General features: G+C 31.4%; 1 protein-coding gene across 1 annotated transcript in view; it reads right to left on the bottom strand.

The window, feature by feature from the left end:
- Window positions 1–24206, bottom strand: part of LOC114325917 (arylsulfatase B-like) — a 100113-nt gene that overhangs the window by 8624 nt on the left and 67283 nt on the right. Inside the window, exons 6-7 of the mRNA XM_028274068.2 lie at window positions 14170–14305; window positions 3096–3368 (exon numbers count right to left, since the gene is read on the bottom strand). Coding sequence (XP_028129869.1) covers window positions 3096–3368; window positions 14170–14305 — 409 coding nt within the window. The remainder of the gene's footprint in view (window positions 1–3095; window positions 3369–14169; window positions 14306–24206) is intronic.

Here is a 24206-nt window from a genome sequence, read left to right as displayed (position 1 = left end):
AATTTGTTTTAGAAGAAATTGTCCTAAATTTTACGATGTAAAAAAGTTATTACACGTAATATTGTGGCCTTTCAAATCACTACTCAAGTCACACATCACACGCATTGACGCATTCCTGCATAGATTTGCAGTTTTAGAGCATAAGCAGTTTTACTGTTCATAATTACATAAAACCCAAACTACTGTGCCATATTTCGCTGGCTTGCTTTTTGAAGGTAGAGCGGCCTATAAAGGCAACTAGTTGCTTATCGACGGTAACATTTTCAACAGGGTTAAAAAATTTTGGTACATTTTCTACCTATGTTTCCTAAATTTCACATATTGCAGCAAATTTATCAAAATGCTTCCTACCCTGTCTAGTAGTTTTGTTATCAAAACGTATTACTTGCAAACTTTTTGTAAATATATCAAGCGACATTTTTGATTGAAATATACTACAACCCGTTTCTTCATTCCACAAACTTTTAGTTGATTCACCATGGGACTTAACTCGAGCTAAAAATAAAAGAACAATGTATGCTTGGAAACCAACTTTATTCATGTCTTTCCAGTTGGTTACAAAGACATGATGTCCGTCCATGTTGGTCATATTTATAATTTGGTTTGCAACATCGTCCAGCTATACTACAGTTTATTTCACAAGTTCTAGCTTGCAAAAACCTGATTTTATTTACAGACGTATCCGGTTGACAAACATACTGGTATTGCCAATATAGAATAGGGGCCGTTCAAGTATTACATAACGCAAGTTGGGGAGAGGGGCGTCAAAAATCTTCAAAAAAGACACATTACACAGATAATTTTTAACGGTTTAAATACGTGGGTCATATTGACCCGAACGTACCCTAGGTAACAATTTCATTTTTAGCAAAAAATAAATCAGGAAGTTGATTTTTTATCTACAATGCAATTGAAAGACCTCATATTAGGTAATAAAGTCACGAAACACCAAATCGTTTCGCCGCGTAATAATTTGTAAAATAAGAACTAAATTATTTTTTGGGTCAAATAGACCCGAACAGGACAGCAGGGTTAAATGGGAAAGTACATCATGTAATAGCTTATTTAAAAGCGTTTGAAATACGTTACAAAAATGTATAATACTTTACTCCTTTTTAATAGCGAAGGCGCAAAATTTCGCTCGAATTGTTTTTAAACGAATTTTTTTTCGAATCCTGAGAAAACTATTAAATATTTTTGAAAAATTTAAACGCAAAATTAAAGACTACATTATTACCGAGGGCTGACAGTCCCTTCGGTTAAACAAAAAATTTTTTTGAATGATATATTTGAAATTAAAAATCCGACTAAATTTTCTTTTTTTTTCACCCCTGTGACTTATTAAAATAATCATTATAGAAGTTCTCAGGGACTTTTGACCCTCAGTAATACTGTAATATTTCATTCTGCGTTTATATTTTTCAAAAATACTTATTAGTTTTCTCTAGATTCGAAAAAAATTTCAAAATAGTTTGACCGAAATTTTGCGCCTACGGTCTCAAAAAGGATTAAAGTATTATACATTTTTGTAATCAGTCTTTCAAAAGCTTTTAAATGAGGTGTCACATTATGCACTTTCCTATAAAAAAAAATCAAAGTTATAACTGTCACCTGAAGAGGTATCGCGTAAAGTTCGAAACATTGATGCTATGCTGAAATCAACATTTCAAGCACATTTTTGTGAAATTTTTTTTGAAGCTATGGTACAATTATTTTATTTTTAAATTAAATAAACATATATAAAGTAAACAACGGTATGTTATACTATTCTGGAAGCGACAACCAGCAGGCACATCCAAATGGAGTCGGAATTTTGGTGGATAAAATTACTAAGCCATCAATCACTGTCTTTATTCCTTTATCACAAATAATATTAATGCTACAACTTCATAACTCAAAAGGTAAAATGAATTTAGTACAAGTTTATATACCTACAGCTCAGAGTGAACGAACCATCCAACTATCCAATCCATTGGTCATCTGACAAGTCTTTCGACTCAGTTTTACATTAGACTCAACAATTTTTATATATTGTGCCGTGTCGTTTAAATTAATTGGGAACTAAATACATTCATTAGAACTACTTGAGTTATAAAGTTAATATCACATTTTTTAAACTATAGATACAACAACCCAGGCAACCAAATAACGTTTACAAAACGTTAAAAAGACGTCATAATTGTCACCAAACCACGTCAGTTTATCAAGTTTTTTCGACGTCGAAAGTCACGTGAATTTGTGCCACCACAATTGACGTCATTTTTATCACGTTTTAACCTACGTGATATCAATAACGTAGTTTTTATGCCGTTTTTGGATTATTTTTCATTTTATGGTTTTAAAAATACACAACAATTATTCGTATGGGAATTGTTGGTATTACAATTTTTCATTTAACTGTTTTAAATTTAGCCCATAGGCTGAAAGTAAAACCAAATGGAAGACTATCTAAAATGAAAAGAATTAAAATACCCTCAATGCAACAAATATAGAATTTTCACATATTATATAGGTACACCTATGTGTCAAAACTGAAACAACATAAACTAATAAATAATTTATTAACAAATTAATTTAATTAAACTCGATAACACATACTTAGTTCATTAGCAGAAAGTAAACACCAAAACAAAACAAATAATATAACCTCAAACAGTTTTCAAGAAGAACTATTGCATTGAACTAACTCACTTGAGAAAAACGAACAAAAACTTCTTAATTAACACGTTTCTTCAACTAAATATCCAAATGAAAAATCTTATTTTACCACAAAAAGCATGTAAACAATAAATGAAAAATTCCTTATGGAAATTGTTTGGAGACATAAGCATTACTAAGTCTTTAAGCTCCTCCCAATTTTGTGACGTCAGACTTAGGCTATCAAATGACAACGTGTTTTTAAACGTATTTTAACGTCATTAATCTTACGTATATAAAATCACCTACAACAGACGTTTCTACGACGTAATGTTCAAACACGTGTATATATTCAACCAAAAACGGACGTTCCCTCGACGTTATTGACGTCACTTGGTTGCCTGGGAAATTAATGCTAAATGTAAGGCAAATTAAAAACGTAACTAATTAAGATATACCTGTAAACGAAGTAGCGGCTTTTGACGACAAAACTTGATTAATATCGTAGAAATACTCCTCCCTTTTACCATTATCTCCAAACCATGTATCGCGTTTTCCTTTAGCTACAGAACCATAGATGTATTTCCAGTCACCTTGTCTAACGGCTCCATATCTGCCTATGTCATCGATGTTATAAACAAACTCTGTTCTAGGGCTTTCTTTGTCTTCAGATATTGATTCCCACATATCCATTCCATCTAGATGTTTGGGTATGTCGGTCTTATTTAGACCTAAAATCATTAAAGCATAATAGGTCTGGATCCCGCGTATGAAAAAAAAGTTGATTAAAAGCAAGCTGAAAATTTGTTAATAGCTTAAGTGTGTCTAGTCGGACAAACTTAGATATATGGGAACACTGGAACAGGGGAAGTTTTAATTGTGGAACAGGTTAAAAATTTGGAACGGTCAGACCACGAAAACGGCACATGTATTTTGTCCGACAGAACAGACTTAAACTCTCCGAACAGAGATTAAACTCTTATGCAAAAATCAGACTGCTATTTATCACCAAATGGGCGTTTTAATGAGTGGAACATGTAGAATATGTCAAATAAGAGGAATTATGACAGGTGATAAATAGCAGTCTGATTTTTGCATGAGAGTTTAATCTCTGTTAATGTGCCGTTTTCGTGGTCTGACCGTTACAAATTTTTAACCTGTTCCACAATTAAAACTGCCCCTGTTCCAGTGTTCCCATATATCAAAGTTTATCCGACTAGACACCCTTAAGCTATTATCAAATTTTCAGCTTGCTATTAATCAACTTTTTTTTCATACGCGGGATCCAGATCTATAATATTTGTACTACAGATAGAACTAAATAATTCTTATCTTCTACTTCTTGTATTTTTGTGATGGATTGCAAAATTATTATGCAAAAACTATTAAACCTAACCTATTATAGAGTTCTTCTAGGCGGAATATGAAGGCTGTAAATTATGTAAGGATCATATTTTTAAATTTTCACATTATAATTAGTCAAATATTATGTACCTACAGTCCGCCCGATATTCTTACCGTTAAACGTCATCCGCGTCATAGCCCGTGACGTCACATGATACCAACACGAAATATTTAGGCGGTAAGTCTGTTCCTTTTTAGAATCATTTAGCCGAATACACAGGAATGACAGCCACTAGAAATATTTTATTATATAGGTACGCGTAGAAATAACATTGGAAGATTTCTATTAATGTATGTACCTTTAAAGAAACATACCCTAACGTGTTTCATTTAATTTGTATAAGTGGAATATAAAGCGTTTTTATAAAGCACACTTGTTCGGATTACACTCTAACTGCCATCGACCAAAGGTGACATTTTGGCATAAATTGGTAACATTTATTTGACAGTTGCGGTGATGACACTACATATTTGTTTTTATTCTTTACTATAAGTATCCGTTTTATTATATTTAGGGCCGGTTGTTCGAACGCTAATCAACATTGATCACTATCAAATACTTAATTACTGTCACAACTGTCAATGTCAACTTTGGTTGGGTTGCCGAAAACATAATTATTGATGACAATTATGAAATTAGTTAATCAATTATGTTAATAATTGTTATGTTAATTGACTAACTAATCTCATAATTATAATTAACTATGTTTTCAGCAACCCAACCAAAGTTGAGATTGACAGTTGTGGCAGTAATTAAATATTTGATAGTGATCAATGTTGATTAGCGTTCGAACAACCGGCCCTTAGGGCCGGTTGTTCGAACGCTAATCAACAATGATCATTATCAAATAATTAATTACTGTCAATGTCAATTGTTAAAACATAATTAATTACAATTCTGAGACTATAATCAATTAATATAACAATAATTATTAACATAATTAATAATAAATCTCATAATGGTAATTAATTATGTTTTCAGCGACCCAAACAAAGTTGACATTGACAGTTTTGGTGACAGTAATCAAATATTTAATAATGATCATTGTTGATTAGCGTTCGAACAACCGGCCCTTAGGGCCGGTTGTTCGAACGCTAATCAGCATTGATCACTATCAAATACTTAATTACTGTCACAACTGTCAATGTCAACTTTGGTTGGGTTGCCGAAAACATAATTATTGATGATAATTATGAAATTAGTTAATCAATTATGTTAATAATTGTTATGTTAATTGACTAACTAATCTCATAATTATAATTAACTATGTTTTCAGCAACCCAACCAAAGTTGACATTGACAGTTGTGACAGTAATTAAATATTTGATAGTGATCAATGTTGATTAGCGTTCGAACAACCGGCCCTTACTGTTTTTATTATTTACTTAACAAGATTATAACTTAATTCTTCTTTTCTATTTTTAAAGTTTTTATTTATTTACATTGAATATTAATTTGTTTTGTTGTATAATCCATTTCTACAAAACTTATGTGATATATTTGATTTAAAATGAATTCAAGAATTTTTTGTAATTGGGCAACAATGTCAACTTAGATCTATGACGTAGATAATGACGTGCAACAGTAAGTATATTAGACGGACAAAATTGAACAAGGAAACCTTTACTTTGTATAATTTTTTTGGAGCAATATTTCTTGAGTTATATTCGAAAATATCGGCACAAACAGGACAAAATTTTGACTTTTTTTAGATTTTGTTCAATAAAAAATTAAACACAAGGTTTGCAACTGGCACATACCCTGATTAGTGATACAAGACGTGATACAAGAGACATCCTGAAGTGATTCTAGCAAAAAATAGATGCCGCCTGCACTAACACATAAGTAGACATACAGACAAACGTTCAAAATTTGATATGCGATAGATTATCTTCTTCTTCTTCTTCAAGTGTCATCTCTGCGACGGAGGTCCCCAATCATCATAGCTATTCGGACTTTGGAGACGGCTGCTCTGAAAAGGTCATTTGATGTACATCCGTACCATTCTCTCAGGTTGGGCAGCCACGATATTCTGCGTCTCCCTATGCTTCTTTTTCTTTGAATCTTTTCTTGCATAATGAGTTGGATCAAGCTGTATCTCTCTCCACGTGTAATATGTCCGAGATATTCCAATTTTCGGGTTTTTATTGTATTTAATACTTCAATTTCTTTATTCAACTTTCTCAGAACCTCTTTGTTTGTTACGTGTTGTGTCCATGATATTTTCAGAATTCTTCTATACACCCACAACTCATATGATTCCAGTTTTTTCATTGATGCAGCATTCAAAGTCCAAGCTTCTGTTCCGCAAAACAAAGTCAAGAAAACGTAGTACCTAGCCAACCTTACTCTTAGCTCTAACTTCAGATCTCGTATGCAGAGCACTTTATTCATTTTGTTAAATTTCTCTCTAGCCTTTTTTATTCTAATTTTAATAATCATTTGTGGAGTTGATCCAGGAATTGTTCCAGGATATGCATATTTAGTCCAGTCGGGTTAGACTAGACGAATAACAGGCCTAACCTTGCATTAGGAGCTGCCCCAAATTTTATTTTTTTTTAATCTTTAGAGGGCGTCAATAGTAGTGTAAATTTAAAATCTCGACTGAATTCCGCAATTGCGTTAGCCGCCATCTTGATTTTAAATGAGAACAGTTTTTGCTCAATATCTCCGCCATTTTCAACTTTTCGACAAAAAGTATAACAACCAAAATTGTTGAAAATATAATTTTCTACATTTCTATTTTTACAATTTTTTCGTGCCATCGATATTTTCTGAGTTATAGCGGAAAATAGTGACAGTTATATATAAATAGAGCATAATTATTGAATTATCTCGTTTATTGTTAGTTTTACGACAAAAATGTTCCTATACAAAAATAGAAGAATTAAATTCTACATAATTTTAGTTTCTTTAATTTTTTTGCTAAAGTTAATATTTAAGGTAGTATGTATGCGATAATGGCGCGAGCGTAAGACCTGATTGATTTTGTAGCAATTGTGTTTGTTCAATATCTACGTCATTTTTAACTTAAATTGTTCAAAACATGATTTCCTACAATTTCTTTTTAACAATTTTTTTCATGCGGTTGATATTTTCCGAGTTAAGTGGGAAAATAGTAAAAAGTGGTGGGGGGAGCATAATTACTGAATTGAATCTTTTTTCCGAGCTGCCACAAATTTTATAATTCTATCCTTTAGGGGAGATCAATAGTAGTGTAAATTTAAAATCTCGACTGAATTCCGCAGTTGAATTAGCCGCCATATTGATTTTAAAGGGGAACCGTTGTTGCTTAATATCTCCGCCATTTTCAACTTTTCGACAAAAACGGTACGAACTAAAATTGTTGGAAACGCAATTTCCTACAATTTCTTTTCCACAATTTTTTATGCGATCAATATTCTCCGAGTTACGGAGGAAAATAGTGGAAAAGGAGGGGAAGCATAATTATTGAATTGTCTCATTTATTATTAAATTTACGACATAATTGTTCATAAACAAAAATAAAGAGAATTATATTTTATACAATTTTTGAAACTTCCAATGAAACACCAACCAAACTAACTGCATAAAAGACATAAATAATAACTTATATGCATTAAGTTCACTAACTTTTTTTAACTAGCGGGTTTTATTGGTTAAATTTGTCTGTCGATAATTAAGTTTCATGTCAGCTAACATATTTTAATATTTCAACATTTTTTTTTTAAATTTTGGACCCCGTTGGGGGAATTTTCCCATTCCCCCCTCTTAGACCCGCCAATGGTTCTCTCGAAAAATTGTAGTAAATCGTAATTGCAACAATTTCAGTCCTCACACTTTTTGACGAAAAGTTGAAAATGGGGAAGATATTGAACAAAAACAATTGCTTTAAAATCAATCAGGTCTTACGCTCGCGCCTTTACCGCATACGTACTACCTTAAGTATTGATTTTATCAAAAAAATGAAACAGATCAAAATTGTACAAAATTAATTCCCTTCATTTTTGTATAGATTAAAATTTGTTGTAAAAGTAATAATAAACGAGATAATTCAATAAATCAATAATTATGCTTTAACTGTCACTGTTTTTTCCCCATAACTCGGAAAATATGGACCGCACGAAAAAAATTATAATAAACGAAATTATAGAAAATCGCATTTTCAACAATTTCAGTTTGTATATTTTTCGAAAAGTTGAAAATGACGGAGACTTTGAGCAAAAACGGTTCTCGTTTAAAATCAAGATGGCGGCTAACGCAACGGTCAAATTCAGTCGAGATTTTAAATTTATACTACTATTGACCCCCCCCCTAAAGATTAGAAAAATAAAATTTGGGGCAGCTCCTAATGCAAGGTCAAATGGTATCCCGACTGGGCTAATAATTAGGCTAATAATAATTGGTCTACTCGTTCGACATTGGTTCCGATTATGAGGAGTTTGGCGTTATTTCTTTGCGTTTTAGATATTCTCATAAATTTTGTCTTCTTGATTTTCATTGTTAGACCGTATTCTTGGCTATATATCGCTATTCTGTTCACTAGTCTCTGAAGATCTTCCATATTTTCGTCTAAGAATACAGTTTAATAATAATAATAATAATAATATCGTCTTTATTATTTCTTCAATATAGAAATGTACATTTTTATATAAAACATAATATATTATTTTCAGAAATAAAGGGCGAAGTTCATTTTCTGAAATGTCGCCATTTACAGAAAATGTTCTTCCACTTAACCCGAAAAAGAAAAAAAACTTATCTATATAGTGCCATTATAAAAACAACAATAATTTCGTTTCATTTACCAATTTATTCGAGCTCGAGCATTATGTTCGTCCAGAACCAAAATTATGATTGAGAAATAAACAAATAGTCTCTAGATTTGGATTTAAACTGCCCAATGTTTAATACTTTTATTGTTGATGGTAATGAATTATACAAATGACATACCTGATACCTAAAAGACCTTCTAAATATCTCTGTTTTAAATTTCGGTATTGCCAGCAAACCTTTATATCTAATATTTAAGTTGTGTATGTCCGTTCGATACGTGATTTTACGATGAAGATAAGACGGTTTTTTTGTTAGAATTATTTTATGATAAAGACAGACTGTATGATGTACCCTTCTATTTTCCATATTCAGCCACTCAATTTCCTTAATTTTATGTGAAACTCTTTGTCTTCTGCGAATGCCAAATATGAGTCTTAGACAGGAATTTTGAACTTTTTGAATTTTATTCTTGTAGTGAGTGGCTAAATTAGGACCGTAAAGAGCGTCAGCATAATTAAAATTTGAAAGTACAAGAGATTCACACAAAATTTTCTTAACATTAAATGGTAGAAAATGTCGATTACCGTATATAATCTTAATTGAAGCGTAGGCACGCTGTATCAATTTATTTATATGTTTTTCGAATCTTAACTCTGAATCCATTAATACACCCAAATTCTTTGCCACATCAACAACATCAAGAATTGAATCCTGAATTTGGATTTGGATTGATGGTAAAACTAATTCCCTTTGATTTTTTGGCCCAAATATTAATATGTTTGATTTACTGGAATTGATGCATAGGCAATGGTTTAAAGCAGCTTCTACAAATCTTTTTAAATCGGCATTAATCAGATCATTAGCGTTTTTTAAATTTTCGATTGGGAAACTGTAGTAGAGCTGAGTGTCATCAGCATATAAATGAGCTTGGCATGACTGAAGCTTAGAGAGAAGATTAGAAGTATATAGAGAAAATAATAAAGGACCCAATATTGAGCCTTGTGGAACTCCTGAATTAATATTCAAAGAGTTTGAATTTTGACCTTCTATATTAACATGCTGTTGTCGCCCTTCCAAATAGCTTATTATAAGTAACAACGCATCATAGGAAAATCCTAAATACTTTAAAATACTTATCATTAATTCATGGTTAATAGTGTCAAAAGCTCTGCTAAAATCTAATAAAATCAATACAGTACATTTTCTGTCATCTATAGCCGTAAGTATGTCATCGACAATATGCAAAAGTGCAGTTGTGCAACTAAAGCCTTTGCGAAATCCAGATTGAACATCAGGTAAAAGAGAAAATTTTTGTATATATTCCTTTATTTGAATTTCCATAGCTCTTTCCAATACTTTGGATAAAGTAGGTAAAATACTGATACCTCGCAAGTCTTTCATTTCTTTTGGATTTTGTTTCTTCGGCAATACCCTCACAACTGCCCTCTTCCACATCGCCGGACAGACATTCTCTGTTAAACAATAATTTATAATATGTGTAATGTAAGGTACGATATGAGGACAACAAAGTTTAATTAGTTTAATATTTATACCATCACACCCTCTCGCATTCGTTTTTATATCTGATATGGTCTTAAAAACAAACAAGTCATTAATTTCCTTAAATTTAAAGTTTTCATTGAGTAATCTATTATTATTATAAAAATTTAAAAGATGTTGGGGTGGTTTTTTATTAGGAACAGATTTTATAAAAAAATTATTTAGATCGTTAGGCTTTTTTAAATCCTCTGGAATATTTTTATTTTTATCGGGAAGAAATTTATTCAACTTTAGTGTCTTCCACATTTCTTTTGATGAATTATTATTGAATTGATGTATAAAGTATGCCTTTTTTTCTCTCTCAATAGCCCGATTAGTAAAGTTACGCATTTGTCTATAAAAATCTAAATGTATCTGTAATCTAGTCCTTTTAAATTTGCTTAAAGCTTTGTCCCTCTCGTTCATCATAATTTTGATGACATATGTCATCCATGGTGCTCTGGCTTTAGTGACTCTAGAGGTAACTATGGGAATATGTCTATCAAATAAATTATTTAAGCAATTAACTAAGTACGATATTTTTGCATCAATATTTTCCTGGTCATATATTCTGAAAAATGAAGTATTAAACAAATCAGCTTGAAAGGATTCTTGATTAAAATTTTTAAAGCTTCTATATGTATACATTTTAGATTGTTGCGATGTACCACCTACATTTACCTTACAATAAACAATAGAGTGATCTGAGATGTTATGATGTATGACACCCCCCTCCACTGCAGCTCCTTTTTGTACTATTACATAATCTAGAAGTGTTGCAGATGTAGCAGTGACTCTAGTAGGAACGTCTATCAATTGACAATAATTCAGTGATTCTAAAATTGAATAAAAATTCTTAACACTACTATTGTCATAGTCAAACAAGTCTAAATTAAAATCACCCATACAAATTATTTCATCTACAGTTGGTCCAATATCAATTAGACTATTTTCAAACTCATCCAGAAAAGAATTTAAATTTTTTTCATGAGGTCTATATATTACACCTATTCCAAATGTTTTTTTATGAACCGTAATTTTAATCCATAACTGTTCCCAGATATAATCCTGCCTACTTATAAGTGGTTCACAACGCAATCCATCTCCAACATATATACATATTCCTTTACCTCTGCAATTTCTATCCGCCCGGTATAATTTATAATTATTAAAATTTAATTGGTCATCAACAATACTATATTTCAACCATGTTTCACATATTAAAAGAATATCTAAAGAATTATCCGAAACTATTTGTTTAATATTTTGCAATGAAGGTACTAATGTCTTGCATTACAGCAACCTACTTTAAACATTTTGTTTTATTTTAAACAATTTGAATGCTCGAGTTCGAAATTAAAACAATACCAAAACAAACGATATCTAACTTAAACAAAAAATTGTAGTTCTTGTAGTTTTTGTTCCACCTAGATAAAAATCTAGTAACGGGAACAACTCAATTGGTCAAATGCTGCAAATATAATCCTTAACATTGTATGCTCGTAAAAGATAAAAATAACAAACATCATGATTCTATCTGTTAATTTCAAAAGCCATTAAATAGAGAATAATAATAATACATTATATACTAAGTAAGTAGTTTAGCGACATCCTCCAGTGAGCTGATTCTTACGCATATCTAATGTTGTTAGTGAAAACTCCGTTCACCTTTATTCCAGCTGTTTCACCCTCAAAAGCTCTTTTTAGGATATCTCCCGAGTAGGCATTAAAAAGAACTGGCGACAATACGCACCCCTGTCTCACCCCACATCTAATTTCAATTTCCTCTGTCAGCTCTTCGTTAACACGTACTTTTGCTTGCTGCTTATAGTATTATCTACAGTGTGTCAATTTTAAAACTTACAATGGGCTATATCTCACGAACAAAAGCTGATATCGAAAAATGCTTGAAGCAGTTTCTAGGATAGTAAGGGGGAACTAAAACGACATGAAAGAGAACTCACCCCCATCAACCCCCTAGGCTCCACCCACCACAACCAAAACAGTTTAAATTGCAAACCCCTACTTGTGATACAGCATTGAAAAGCCTATAAAAAATGCTATGCAATGGTATAAATAATAATTATACTGGGTGTTAATATCAGCCGTCTTACTATGACTTTAAAATTTGTAATGCTATCTTCCGGACTATTATTTTGAATGATAAGTGTCCGTCGGTACTTTTTTTTGTTAACCTCAAGGTTACCTCAAGGTTTTTTTGGGTTACCTCAAGTCAGTTGTTTATAAAACTCAACCTGCGTCACTTAAAGAATTGCGAGAAAAAATTACGCAAGCATGTCGCGCTATTACTAGAACATTTGCCAAAGTTCGTGCAGAATTTGAAAATAGGCTGTATTATAGTTTACAGAACAATGGAACCCACTTTGAACATTTACTTAATTGACATTTTTAACAAATTTGTAGTTCAACAAAAACCTCATTAAATTTTCCCTTTAAGCCAAAGTTTCACAATTATTGTATAATTATTATTTATATCATGGGATAGCATTTTTTATAGGCTTTTCAATGATTTATCACAAGTAGGGGTTTGCTATTTAAACTTTTTTGGTTGTAGTGGGTGGGGCCTAGGGGGTTGATGGGGGTGAGTTCTCTTTCATGTCATTTTAGTTCCCCCTTACTATCCTAGAAACAGTTTCAAGCATTTTTCGATATCAGCTTTTGTTCGTCAGATATAGTCCATTGTAAGTTTTAAAATTGACACACTGTATATTACCCCAGGGTGTGGGTGAAAAAACGTGATATAATTCAGGAATTTTTGAAACCTATCAGGTGTTGTAAAAGACGATGCCAGGAATAACTTCTACTAAAATGTAACCAAAAATATTTTGCGCTTTTTTTTATTGCGATTTTCATTTGTAAATTTGCAATTTTTAATGATTTTTAATTTTGCAGCTTAGGATACTGATTTTAGAGAAAATCTTTTTAATAGAAAGTTGTAGTAAATTAAAAAACCTACAATTTAAGCTATGGTTAGTTTAATTTCGTTAATTAGTTATTGCAAAACAGCCTGCGAAATGTCCAAAATGGCCGTTTTTTACAATTGCATTATTTATTGTACAAATATTTATTTTTTATTTTTTAAAGCTTTAAAATGAAGATCTTTTAATTTCAAACATAAAAAAAATTGTAAAGCCAGATTAACGAATTTGTTGCTTAGATATTATAAATTGCTTATCCCAAGAGGTCAAATGTCGAAGGCTATAACTTTTTGAAAAAAAAAATCGTAGAGAGTTGGTAAAACATCCAATCTCCTTCTAAAGAGTTATATTTTCATATTCTGGTGTAAATAAATGCGTAAAACATTTTTAAACCTCTAATTTTTGGGTTTGAAAATAAGGGGGCATATTTCGTTATAAACATTTAGAGCTGAAGCGGCTCTGTACATTCTATGAGTTTTTAACTTACATATTATTGTTGCTGAAGATGAAACGAAGATTTATAAAAAAATAAAAAATTTCTACGACCAACTGAAGCCGAGATAATTTTTGGGTTTGAAAGTTTGAAGTTTTTCTCTAAAATCAATATCCTAAGCTGCAAAATTAAAAATCATTAAAAATTGCAAATTTAACAAATGAAAATCACAATAAAAAAAAGCGCACAATATTTTTGGTTACATTTTAGTAGAAGTTATTCCTGGCATCGTCCTTTACAACACCTGGTAGGTTTAAAAATTCCTGAATTATATTCTGAAATCGACCTATTTTTCACCTACAGCCGGGGGTATATCGACACGCTATTTGGTGTATTTTTCGAGTACGCAGCTATTGCGAAGCTGATTTCTAAGAATTCTGTAGTGAAATTTGTATACAAACCTGCTATCGAGTAGAATGTTGGTAGCCAGTCAGATATATGCATTAAACGGTTGGAAACGCGTTGTGGTTTTTTAATCAGGGGACTCCATATAGCCGCTATATTTCGATGTCCTCCTTCGAAAGCCGTTTCTTTCGTCTAAAAGATAAAAAATACATACAAATAAAAATATTTTATCGTCACTAAAGTCATTCATTATTGTACTCATTTGCGGCAGTAAAGTAACACTTTATTGTACTGAAAGAAGCATTTTACTTTACCTGCCGCGATTAATCAAATTAACCGAGATTGAATGTAAGTGGTCGATGGCAGTAATCGAATGGCGAGTATTTTGTGGACTTACAATTTATTTACTTTAATTATTAAAAATATTGTACGCAATTTGCGATATTATTAATTAAATTTATGTCAAAAAGTGAAATTCTGTAGTATTTTGTAATTATATTCATATAAAATAAATTAAAATTTTACCGATTTATTAATTATTCAATATTGATAACTATCGATTAAAAATAGAAAGCGGCCATCTTGCAAGTTATCTGTCATCACTGTCATAAAATTATTATGACGTCTAAAATTTAAAAAGTTCTTAAATTGTAAATTGCAAGTAAGTGTTAAAACCAATAAGTATCAAATTATAATGGCAAATATTATTTTATATCAATAAACCATATCTTAACCGATTGTCAAATATACCAGCATTCGAGAAGTAAACTCAACCTTCCTAGGGACACATCTGAGCTTCTTAATAGAGACAATACAAATATCAACAATAACATACAGTTTTTAATGTAAATAGGAATAAAAGACATTTAATTGTATCACAAATTTTTCAGGTATACTTTTTGTTAGTACATATGTATTTACTTAATATTACAATCTCTTTTTATTTTCAATATGTATTTTCCAATGTTGTCGTCTATAACCCCAGTGGTTCGAACGACATTAAATTTAAAAAATATATGTTGGAGATAAAATTTTGTATGCACCACGTCAGTAAAGACTCCTTATCGAACTCGTCTGTGACTCGCCTCGCTCGCTACGCTGGCTCTTCTCGTAATATCAGACTCTTTCGATAAAGAGTCACTTTACTGACTTGGTATATAAATAATTATTATCGCCAACCGTCACTAAAGTCATTCATTATTGTACTCATTTGACGCCATTTGCGGCAGTACAGTAACAATTTATTGTACTGAAAGAAGAATTTTACTTTACCTGCCGTGATTAATCAAAATAAACTGAGATTGAATGTAAGTGGTCGATGGCAGTAATCGATTATTTATTTGAGTGAACTTAAAATTTATTTACTTTAATTATTAAAAATATTCTACAAAATTTACGTTGTTATTAATTAAATTTATGTCAGAAAGTGAACTTCTGTAGTATTTTGCAATTATATTCATAAAACATAAATCAAAACTTTACAGATTTAGTAATTAGGTACTTATTTAATATTGATAACAACTATCGATTAATCATCGAAATCGGCCATCATGCAAAAGCTTTCTGTCACTGTCATCGTCATTACTGTCATACGAAATTTTTATTTCGTCTAAAATTAATAAAATTCTTAATTTAATTAATTAAAGTTTTGTATTAATGCAAATACAAATTGTATATTAAGAAATGGTGTTTTTGTTAATTCGATTATATGTATATAGGACGGTGACAGGTATTAATGATAATTTGTTAGCAAATATATTTATTTAGATTTTCTGCTATTCATCAAGGGAAAAGCAACTGCGCTGCGGGAACGAAGCAACACTTCATAAACATAACGTAACTATTAACGGTATTTTATTTTTGGTGTTAAAATTGGTTTAATATTTAAATAAAAATACGATTAACTGTTTAAAATATATTTATTTCGTTGAAATCAAAATAATAGAAGTATAACGTCTTACGTGCGTACCAAATACACACTCTTTTTTCATTAGTATGTAATTAAGTAAGTCTTAATGTTTTTTATGATTGGCGGCGATAAAATTTTGTATGCACCACGTCAGTAAAGACTCTTTATCGAACTCGTCTGTTTGTCTGATAATCAGACTCGTTCGATAAAGAGTCACTTTACTAACTTGATGCATAAATAACTATTATCAGTAGATATACAAAGTTTCGTTCAACATCATTCAAGGTTTGTTGAACACTTTATTTCAATGAACATTGCATTTAAAAAGAAGTGCACCAACGTTACACAATTCCTCTTAATATAGATTACAAAAAACTATGCAGCTCAATTGGAAAAACAATTATTTATCAAAATCTGAAAGAAAACTAATAAACGTGTGATCCGAGGTACTATCATATTTACAGGTAGGTACTCGAAATAGAAACAGCTTTAAAAGAGCTAGAGAATAGAGTCGAGATACAGTCCGTCTAGTTTACTTACCGTTGCAAGTCATTATTTACGTTAGAGATCTAAGTTGACATTGTTGCCCAATTACAAAAAATTCTTGAATTCATTTTAAAACAAATACATCACATAATTTTTGCGGTAGTGGATTATACAGCAAAACAAATTAATATTCAATGTAAATAAATAAAGATTTTAGAAATAGAAAACAAGAATTAAGTTATAAGCTTACGTTAAAGTACATAATAAAAACAGTAAATATAAAGAAACAAATAGGTACTTATAGTAAAGAATAAAAACAAATATGAAGTGTCATCACCGCAACTGTCAAATAAATGTTACCAATTTATGCCAAAATATCACCTTCGTTCGAATACAGTTACAGTGTGTTCCGAACAAATGTGCTTCATAAAAATGCTTTATAATCCGTTTATACAAATTAAATTAAAAATATTATTGTGTATTTCTTTAAGTTAACATTAATAGAAATCTTTAAATATTATTTCTACGCGTACATAATAAAATATGTCTAGTGGCTGTAATGCCAGTGTACTCGGCAAAATGATTCTAAAAAGAACACACCTACCGCCTAAATATTTCGTGTTGGTATCATGTGACGTCACGGGCTATGACGCGGATGACGTGCAACAGTAAGTATATTAGAAGGAGTATACTTATATCGAGCACAGTTATTTATTAAATCTTGCTCAAGTAGGCACTTTCGCTTTCAGAGCATTTTTATGGGAATTTCATCAAAAAGGAGGCTATCCAACTAAACTGTTTGTATTTTCTCTAGTGTAGGTATTCAAGGATATAAGCGAAACTGCGAAAATTACAGGGGAATTTCGGTAACCAGCACACTCAGTAGACTGTATGGTAGAATACTAAGAGAACTGATAGAGTCCGAATATAGCCAGTATGAAGAAGAACAACAAGGGGGCTTTAGAGCTGACCGCTCAGGTACAGACAACGCATTTAGTTTAAAACAAATTATAGAGAAAAAAACAGCCAGAAGCAAAGAAGTGCACCTGACATTCGTTGTTCGCTGACAAAAAACTTATGATATAACATACCCTTATGGTGGGAAGTTCTACATTCTTCATCAGTAAGCTAAACTCTCACCAATGCATTAAAAAATCTATATGCAGGATCACGTTCACGAGTAAAGATAGGAAACTCACTTACTAACAGCTTTCCAGTAACTAAGGGGCTTAGACAAGAATGTTGCGTATCTCTGACCCTGTTTAAAATCTACGTTGCAGCAGCACTTAAAGGTTGGAAGAGGAAAGTAAATGAAATGGGTATGGAGCTAAACAATACGTCCCTCTACACGCACCAGTTCGCGGACTACCAGGTCGTAATAGCAGACGACAGGGAAGACATAGAATACATTATGCGTAAGTTGGTCGAGGAATATTCAAGATGGGGATTGGACGTCAATATAGATAAAACCAAGTATTATATGTTGGTTCAGACGAGAACGATATTCATCTTACTATGGAAAATAATAAAAAAATTAAAGCCTGCCAAGATCATAAATATCTAGGAGTAACAGATGATAAAACTGGAACTGATGACAAAGAAATTACTTCCAGAATTATACAAGCAAAAAAGCAATCCGATGTCTCAATAATATTCTTTGAAGTATTCAAATATCGAAAAAGAGAAAATTTAATATTTACGAGAATATGATTAAGAGCAGTTTATTATATGATGCAGAAACTTGGAGGATTACAGAAAAAAACAAAAACAAAATTGATATAGTGGAAATGGATGCAATCAGAAGGCCATTCGTATATCCAGAAGAGAACATATCAGAAATGAAGAAATTAAAAATCGAATGGGAATAGAAATGAAAGATATAGAGAGAAGACAACTGATCTGGTATGGACACGTGAACAGAATAAATGACGAGAGACTTCCAAAACAATGTCTGGAATGGCAACCTCCTGAACATCGGAAGCGAGGGAGACCGAAAGTTAATTGGACCACCGGCATCCGGAAAGTTATTTTTACGTACCTGAAAATAAAACTAATAGTAGGGGAGGAAAGTATGCTAAATTTGCAGTTACTCGAGCGTTATGGGGACTTATTGAGTTGTGAAGATTAGGTCCTAAATTAAAAAAAAAATAAAATAAGTAAAGTTTTGCATTTAAGTGGGGACTTTTCATTTTTTAATTTAATTTTCCATTTGCAACAATCGTTTTTTCCCATTGAATGTCTTGAATAAGAGTTACTTATTTTTACGTAAGGAATCCAAAATCTGCTATAAAAAATGGAGGCTGCCATTTAATATGTTAAAGTAACTCCTCATCACACCTCCGTGGGGGGCATGTTTGGCGTCATTCGATAGATTCTTCAAAAATATTGAATACGTATATTTTGCAGTTTTTCGATGTGTAGTTTACCCCCCACCTCTCTCTGTGTCGGGTCGAGTTTGGTATCATTCGATAGATTTTTAAAAAATATTGAAAACGTATTTTTTAGTTGTCGATCTGACGTTTATTTCTCTAAATATTCGCTTTTTTATTGTGAAAATTTGTGGCTCACCCATTTCCTTACGCCCCGCTCAAACCGTCAGATTTTTGAAATATACACTGTTCTGCATGTACTCACCTTATCTTAATCTGACGATTTAGAGTTTTTCTAAGGATAGAATTTTTTTCGGGCCCCCCTTAACAAACTCCCCTGTATCAAGATCTAATATATGGAAGTTGTACATTCACAGGCAACAAGGTTTCTCCCCATGTCATATTCTGACGCGCTCGAGTAACTGCAAAAATCCCCGCTTGGGCTCCCTTACCATAAGCTGATCATGTTTTGAAATATCTTGAGTGGTATCAAGTTTGAGTGGTATCGTATCAGTTTCTTGAGCCAGCAAATTTATAATTTCGTTTTGTATTTGGGGGCTCAAGTAATTTGTTTTAAGTTATTGTTTTTATCGATTAGTTTAGCTAAAACAGGATGACATTTAGCTAGTAAAAGAACCACCGACAAAAAAATTACCTTTTTGGGATTCACTTTCACCTAAACTCCAAATATGTCCAATATCCACTAAACGCTAAATTGCACCTTGCACCCGGAAAGAGTATATCTACGTCAATTAGGTGCTTCATTACTTCCTTCAAAATTCCCTGTTTTGATGCTTATTAGGGAAATATATTTTGATCTCCTTTAAAAAAAGTAGAAGTATTAAGCTTGAAGGCTTTAAGGGCTTTAAAAAGGCTTTAAGAGCGCCTTGCGGGCCCCGCTGGCCTGTCAGCTACGCCACTGTTTCTGGTGTTCTCTTTGACAAGTTAAAAAACATGAGAATTGTCAGTAGTAATTGCACAAGAGCTCTAAAATTCTATATTAATTTTGGAGATCGAGTGCAATTTGTTGCGATTATTTCATGAATCAAACTGTTCAAAACCAAAATTTTATTGTAATTTATTTATGTAAGTACAAATTAGTACAATTAAACACACAGTTGTTATAAATATTTGACGGCTGCAAGTCATCACTTTTATAATTTTTAAAACATTAATTGTCATTAATGTCACTGAATGTATTTTTTCATAGCAACGAAGGGTATCTGACGTAATATATTTGACGACGGGAAATTATCAAAAATTATCGGGTATAATATCACAAGAGAGTGAGAATAATTTGAAAATAATGCGACAGTTTTTCGAAAATTTGTTGTCTGGCAATAGACACGAGAGCCCGCAGGGCTCCAGTGGCTATTGCCCAATGCCAACAAATTTGAGTAAAAATGAAGCATTATTTTCTTATTTATTCTTACTGTCGTGTGATATTCGTAAGATTATTTTTTAATACGTATATTATGGATATTTTCTTAAATGTGACAGTTGTCAAAACTAGGAAACTGGTTGCCATTTAACAGAAAAAAAAAAGAATGTGTGTGTACTTTGTACGCACGTAAGAAGATATTCTTCTATTATATAATAGGTAATTTAAACGAAGTAAATATACTTAAAAGGTTATTTTTACTTATTTTATTTAAAAATCAAACTAACTTTCTTATCTACCACTTTCAAAAAAGAAGAATATCTTCAAAAATTATATAATAATATACTTACAATCATAAAATCTATAAAAAAAAAATAAAAAATAATAACTTGCTTGGGGCTTGAACCCACTTCACGTCTACCGCGCCGTACGAAAGTTGACGCCATTTCAAACTGCACCAAACTCTCGTATACGTCATGTGGGAATATACACAAACTAAACGTTTACTTACACCATAAATTTATATGAATTTAATAAAATTATTAGTTTGATTTTTGTCGAAATAAAATACAACAAAATATAGAGTAAGAAAACGATATATGAGATGAAGATTTGTAGAAAGTTTGTTCGTAATCAGATTATGTAAATTAAAGCATTTCCTACTAATAGGTTAATTATTTATATGGGAAATAAGCCACAATTAAAATGAAAAAAATAATTTTATTAACGTTTCGACGCCCATATCGGGTGCCGTTGTCAAAATACATTTTGTATGTATTTTGACAACGGCACCCGATATGGGCGTCGAAACGTTAATAAAATTATTTTTTTCATTTTAATTGTGGCTTATTTCCCATATAAATAATTAATCATAAAAATGCCACAAGGAAATAGCTTCAAAACAACTACTAATAGGTAACTACATTATTTTGTTTACATGTTCCAAATAGATAGGTATTGAAACTATTAGGTATTTCCAACTGAAACATTTAGAATTACGTACCTGCGGCTTTTCAAAACTATTTAAAAAGTCACTAAAATTATAAATTTGATTTTATTTCTGTCCACACATCAATAAAAACTAATATTATACAATATTTTTGTTTACCGATAACCTCCATATTGAACAATTATTGACAGATCATTTCAAAATTTCAACACCCAATCAGAGCCCATATAACAACTAATACCATACTGTCGGTGTGCGCATGCGCGCGGATCAATCAAATTTTACCCTCAATCGATTCGCCGCTAAAGAAGAATATCTTCAAAAATCTATTTAAAAAAATTCTATCGGTAATTTTCTACAGTAGATAATTCTCAGTATAATTTTAATCTGATTGGACAGAATTAAACACGTGATCAAATATCTTACTATACGATTGGAAGTTAAAATCATTAAAAAAATAATCAGTTTAATTTTATTTCTGTAGCTTTCTATTGGTCAGAATCTCCTATGAATGAAATAATCACTAATATCACTGAATGTTCATTTTTCCGTAGCAACGAAGGACATCTGACGTAATACTTGGCGACGGGATATTATCAAAAATTAATTTAATTAATTAATTTAATTTTTATTTCTGTAACTTTCTATTGGTCAGAATCTCTATGAATGAAATAATCGTATATAATATCACAAGAGACAAAATTTTGCCGGCAATATTTTCGACTAGTATGAAAGTTTGTTGCCTGGCAATTTTCGCGAATTAAATTTTGACTTAAATCACGAGGCGTCAGTCGAGTGATTTTGTCAAAATTTCATAAGCGAAAATTACCAAAAGGCAACGAACTTGAATGAAACCAGGAGAAAATTTTGCCGGTAAATAATTTTCTCTCGAATGATATTCGACAAGACTATTTCACGAGACAATTAATGCACCATATCAACGAAATATAATCTTTATTTATTTGTTATTACCAGACACTTTCGTGACGGATCTGTCATAATTTTGTCGCTGAGAAATCACGTCGCTAAGGAGTTTTGTCAGTAGGAAACAATGCGTTGCTGTGACGTTTTATCAGTTAAAAACAGTCTAGTGAATTAGTCGCTGTAATTTTTATTTCTGTAGCTTTATTGTTCAGAATTTCTATAAATGAAATAATCGACAAAATTTTTTTCATATAAGGTATATAGAATATATAAAGCTTTGATCTAAAAATCATATATTTTCTATTTAAGTCTTATGAGATAAAGATACCTCCTCAAACAAGTATATTATTCCTTCCGACATTTTTATTTCCCTACAAGTCGTATAGGAAAGAAAATCGTCTAATTTATATGCATACAGAAGAAAAAACATTTTACGACCGCTACATAAAACGAACTTACCCCTTGAAACGGGTAATTCGAACCGTGATATGCATGGATTCCTTCAGGTTGTTACGAACTTTAAAATGTACCCTTTCCAGCTCAATGTTTTCTTTAGTCCCTAAAAAGGTTACGCATCAGATGGAACGGCATATAAATTCGTCTAATGTACTTTCCATATTGCACGAATTAGATCTGCCTATATATAAGAAAACCGCGTAGAATATTAATTATCGAAGGCGTTTGAGCTGGATTTGCTTAAAATTTGCGAGGTATTTGCCGGGATTCTGTTATGAAAAGGGACGTGTCACAGATACAAATATCGCTGACACAAATGCAAGAGAAACTAATGTAGGTACCTACAAACCCAAATGGGAAACAATTTTTTATTTTAAAATAACTTAATTTCGGAGTTTCACAAAAAAATAATAAAGAGTTTCACAAAAAATCCGGAAAAACCAAAGTAATTAAATTACTTGTATCGCCCTATTCACTTAAAAATCAAACTAAATATTAGTCCGTTCTTTAACGGTAAAATATTGCAAAACCTCTAAATTTTAAAGAACCGCTTGGATTGACATGAAATTTGGCATACACATAGCTAACTAGTCAAAGAAAAAAAGTGATATTGTGTCGATATGTGCTTTTGCCCTGGGGGTGGTTTTCACCCCCTCTTGGGGGTGAAAAAATATTCGCCCAAAGAAAGTCAGGAAATCGATAAACTGGCTAATTTTAAGTAACTTTTGTTCTATAGGGTTTTTTCACTAAGTCAATACTTTTCGAGTTATTTGACTGTGAATATGTTCATTTTTTCAACAAAATAACCACGCTTTTAGACGGTTTTTCGTAAATAACTCAAATAGTAAGTATTTTGTCGAAAAAACATTCTTAGCAAAAATATAGCCTGTAAAAAATTTCAAAAAAAAAGGTGTATATATCACGTCTCTACACCTAGTAAAAGCAGAGTTATAGCTAATGAAAAATAGGTTCATATTCGTCAAATTCCAAATGGAATACTTTAACGTGAAATAACCAAAAATTAAGCACATTTCGGGGAAAATTTATTTAAACTTATTTAAAGTGTTTACAAAAAGCTTCATTTTTGTTTTACAAAAAAAAATTTCTAACATCAAAATTAAATAAGTTACGCTCAAAATAAAGTTAGTCCCTTTTGGTTTTGGTAAAAAAATCGAGAAAATCACCCCCTAATTAGTATCTTAAATGAACTTAATCGTTACGACTTCACAAGTTTCTTGACTCGTGTATATATTGTTTATATGATCTGTAAGTTTCATCGGTTCAGAGTCCTTATTATTGAAAGGGCTGCAGTTAAAAAGGGTTGAACGAGTCACTGATCACGAATGTATGCAAATTTAGAAACACCAAATCTTAATCAATGTTTGTCTAACAGAAAAACAAAAAAATTCATGGTATTCAGAAAAGCAAATCTGACTTTTTTTGTTTTCCGAGATTTTTGGTATCTCTAACAATTTTTAAGTTATTTTGAAAAAACATATTTTTCAAAATTTAAATTTTTAAAAATTTTACTTTGAAACCAAATTTTTTCAAAAATAAGCACTTTGACTCGATCAAACTTACAGATCATATAAACACAACATAAGTAAAATAATTTGTGG

This window comes from Diabrotica virgifera, chromosome 4 (genome assembly GCF_917563875.1).
Source record: "Diabrotica virgifera virgifera chromosome 4, PGI_DIABVI_V3a".
NCBI lineage: Eukaryota > Metazoa > Arthropoda > Insecta > Coleoptera > Chrysomelidae > Diabrotica > Diabrotica virgifera.
The sequence above is the reverse complement of the archived record's forward strand: the minus strand, read 5'-3'. Positions and strand labels throughout refer to the sequence as shown.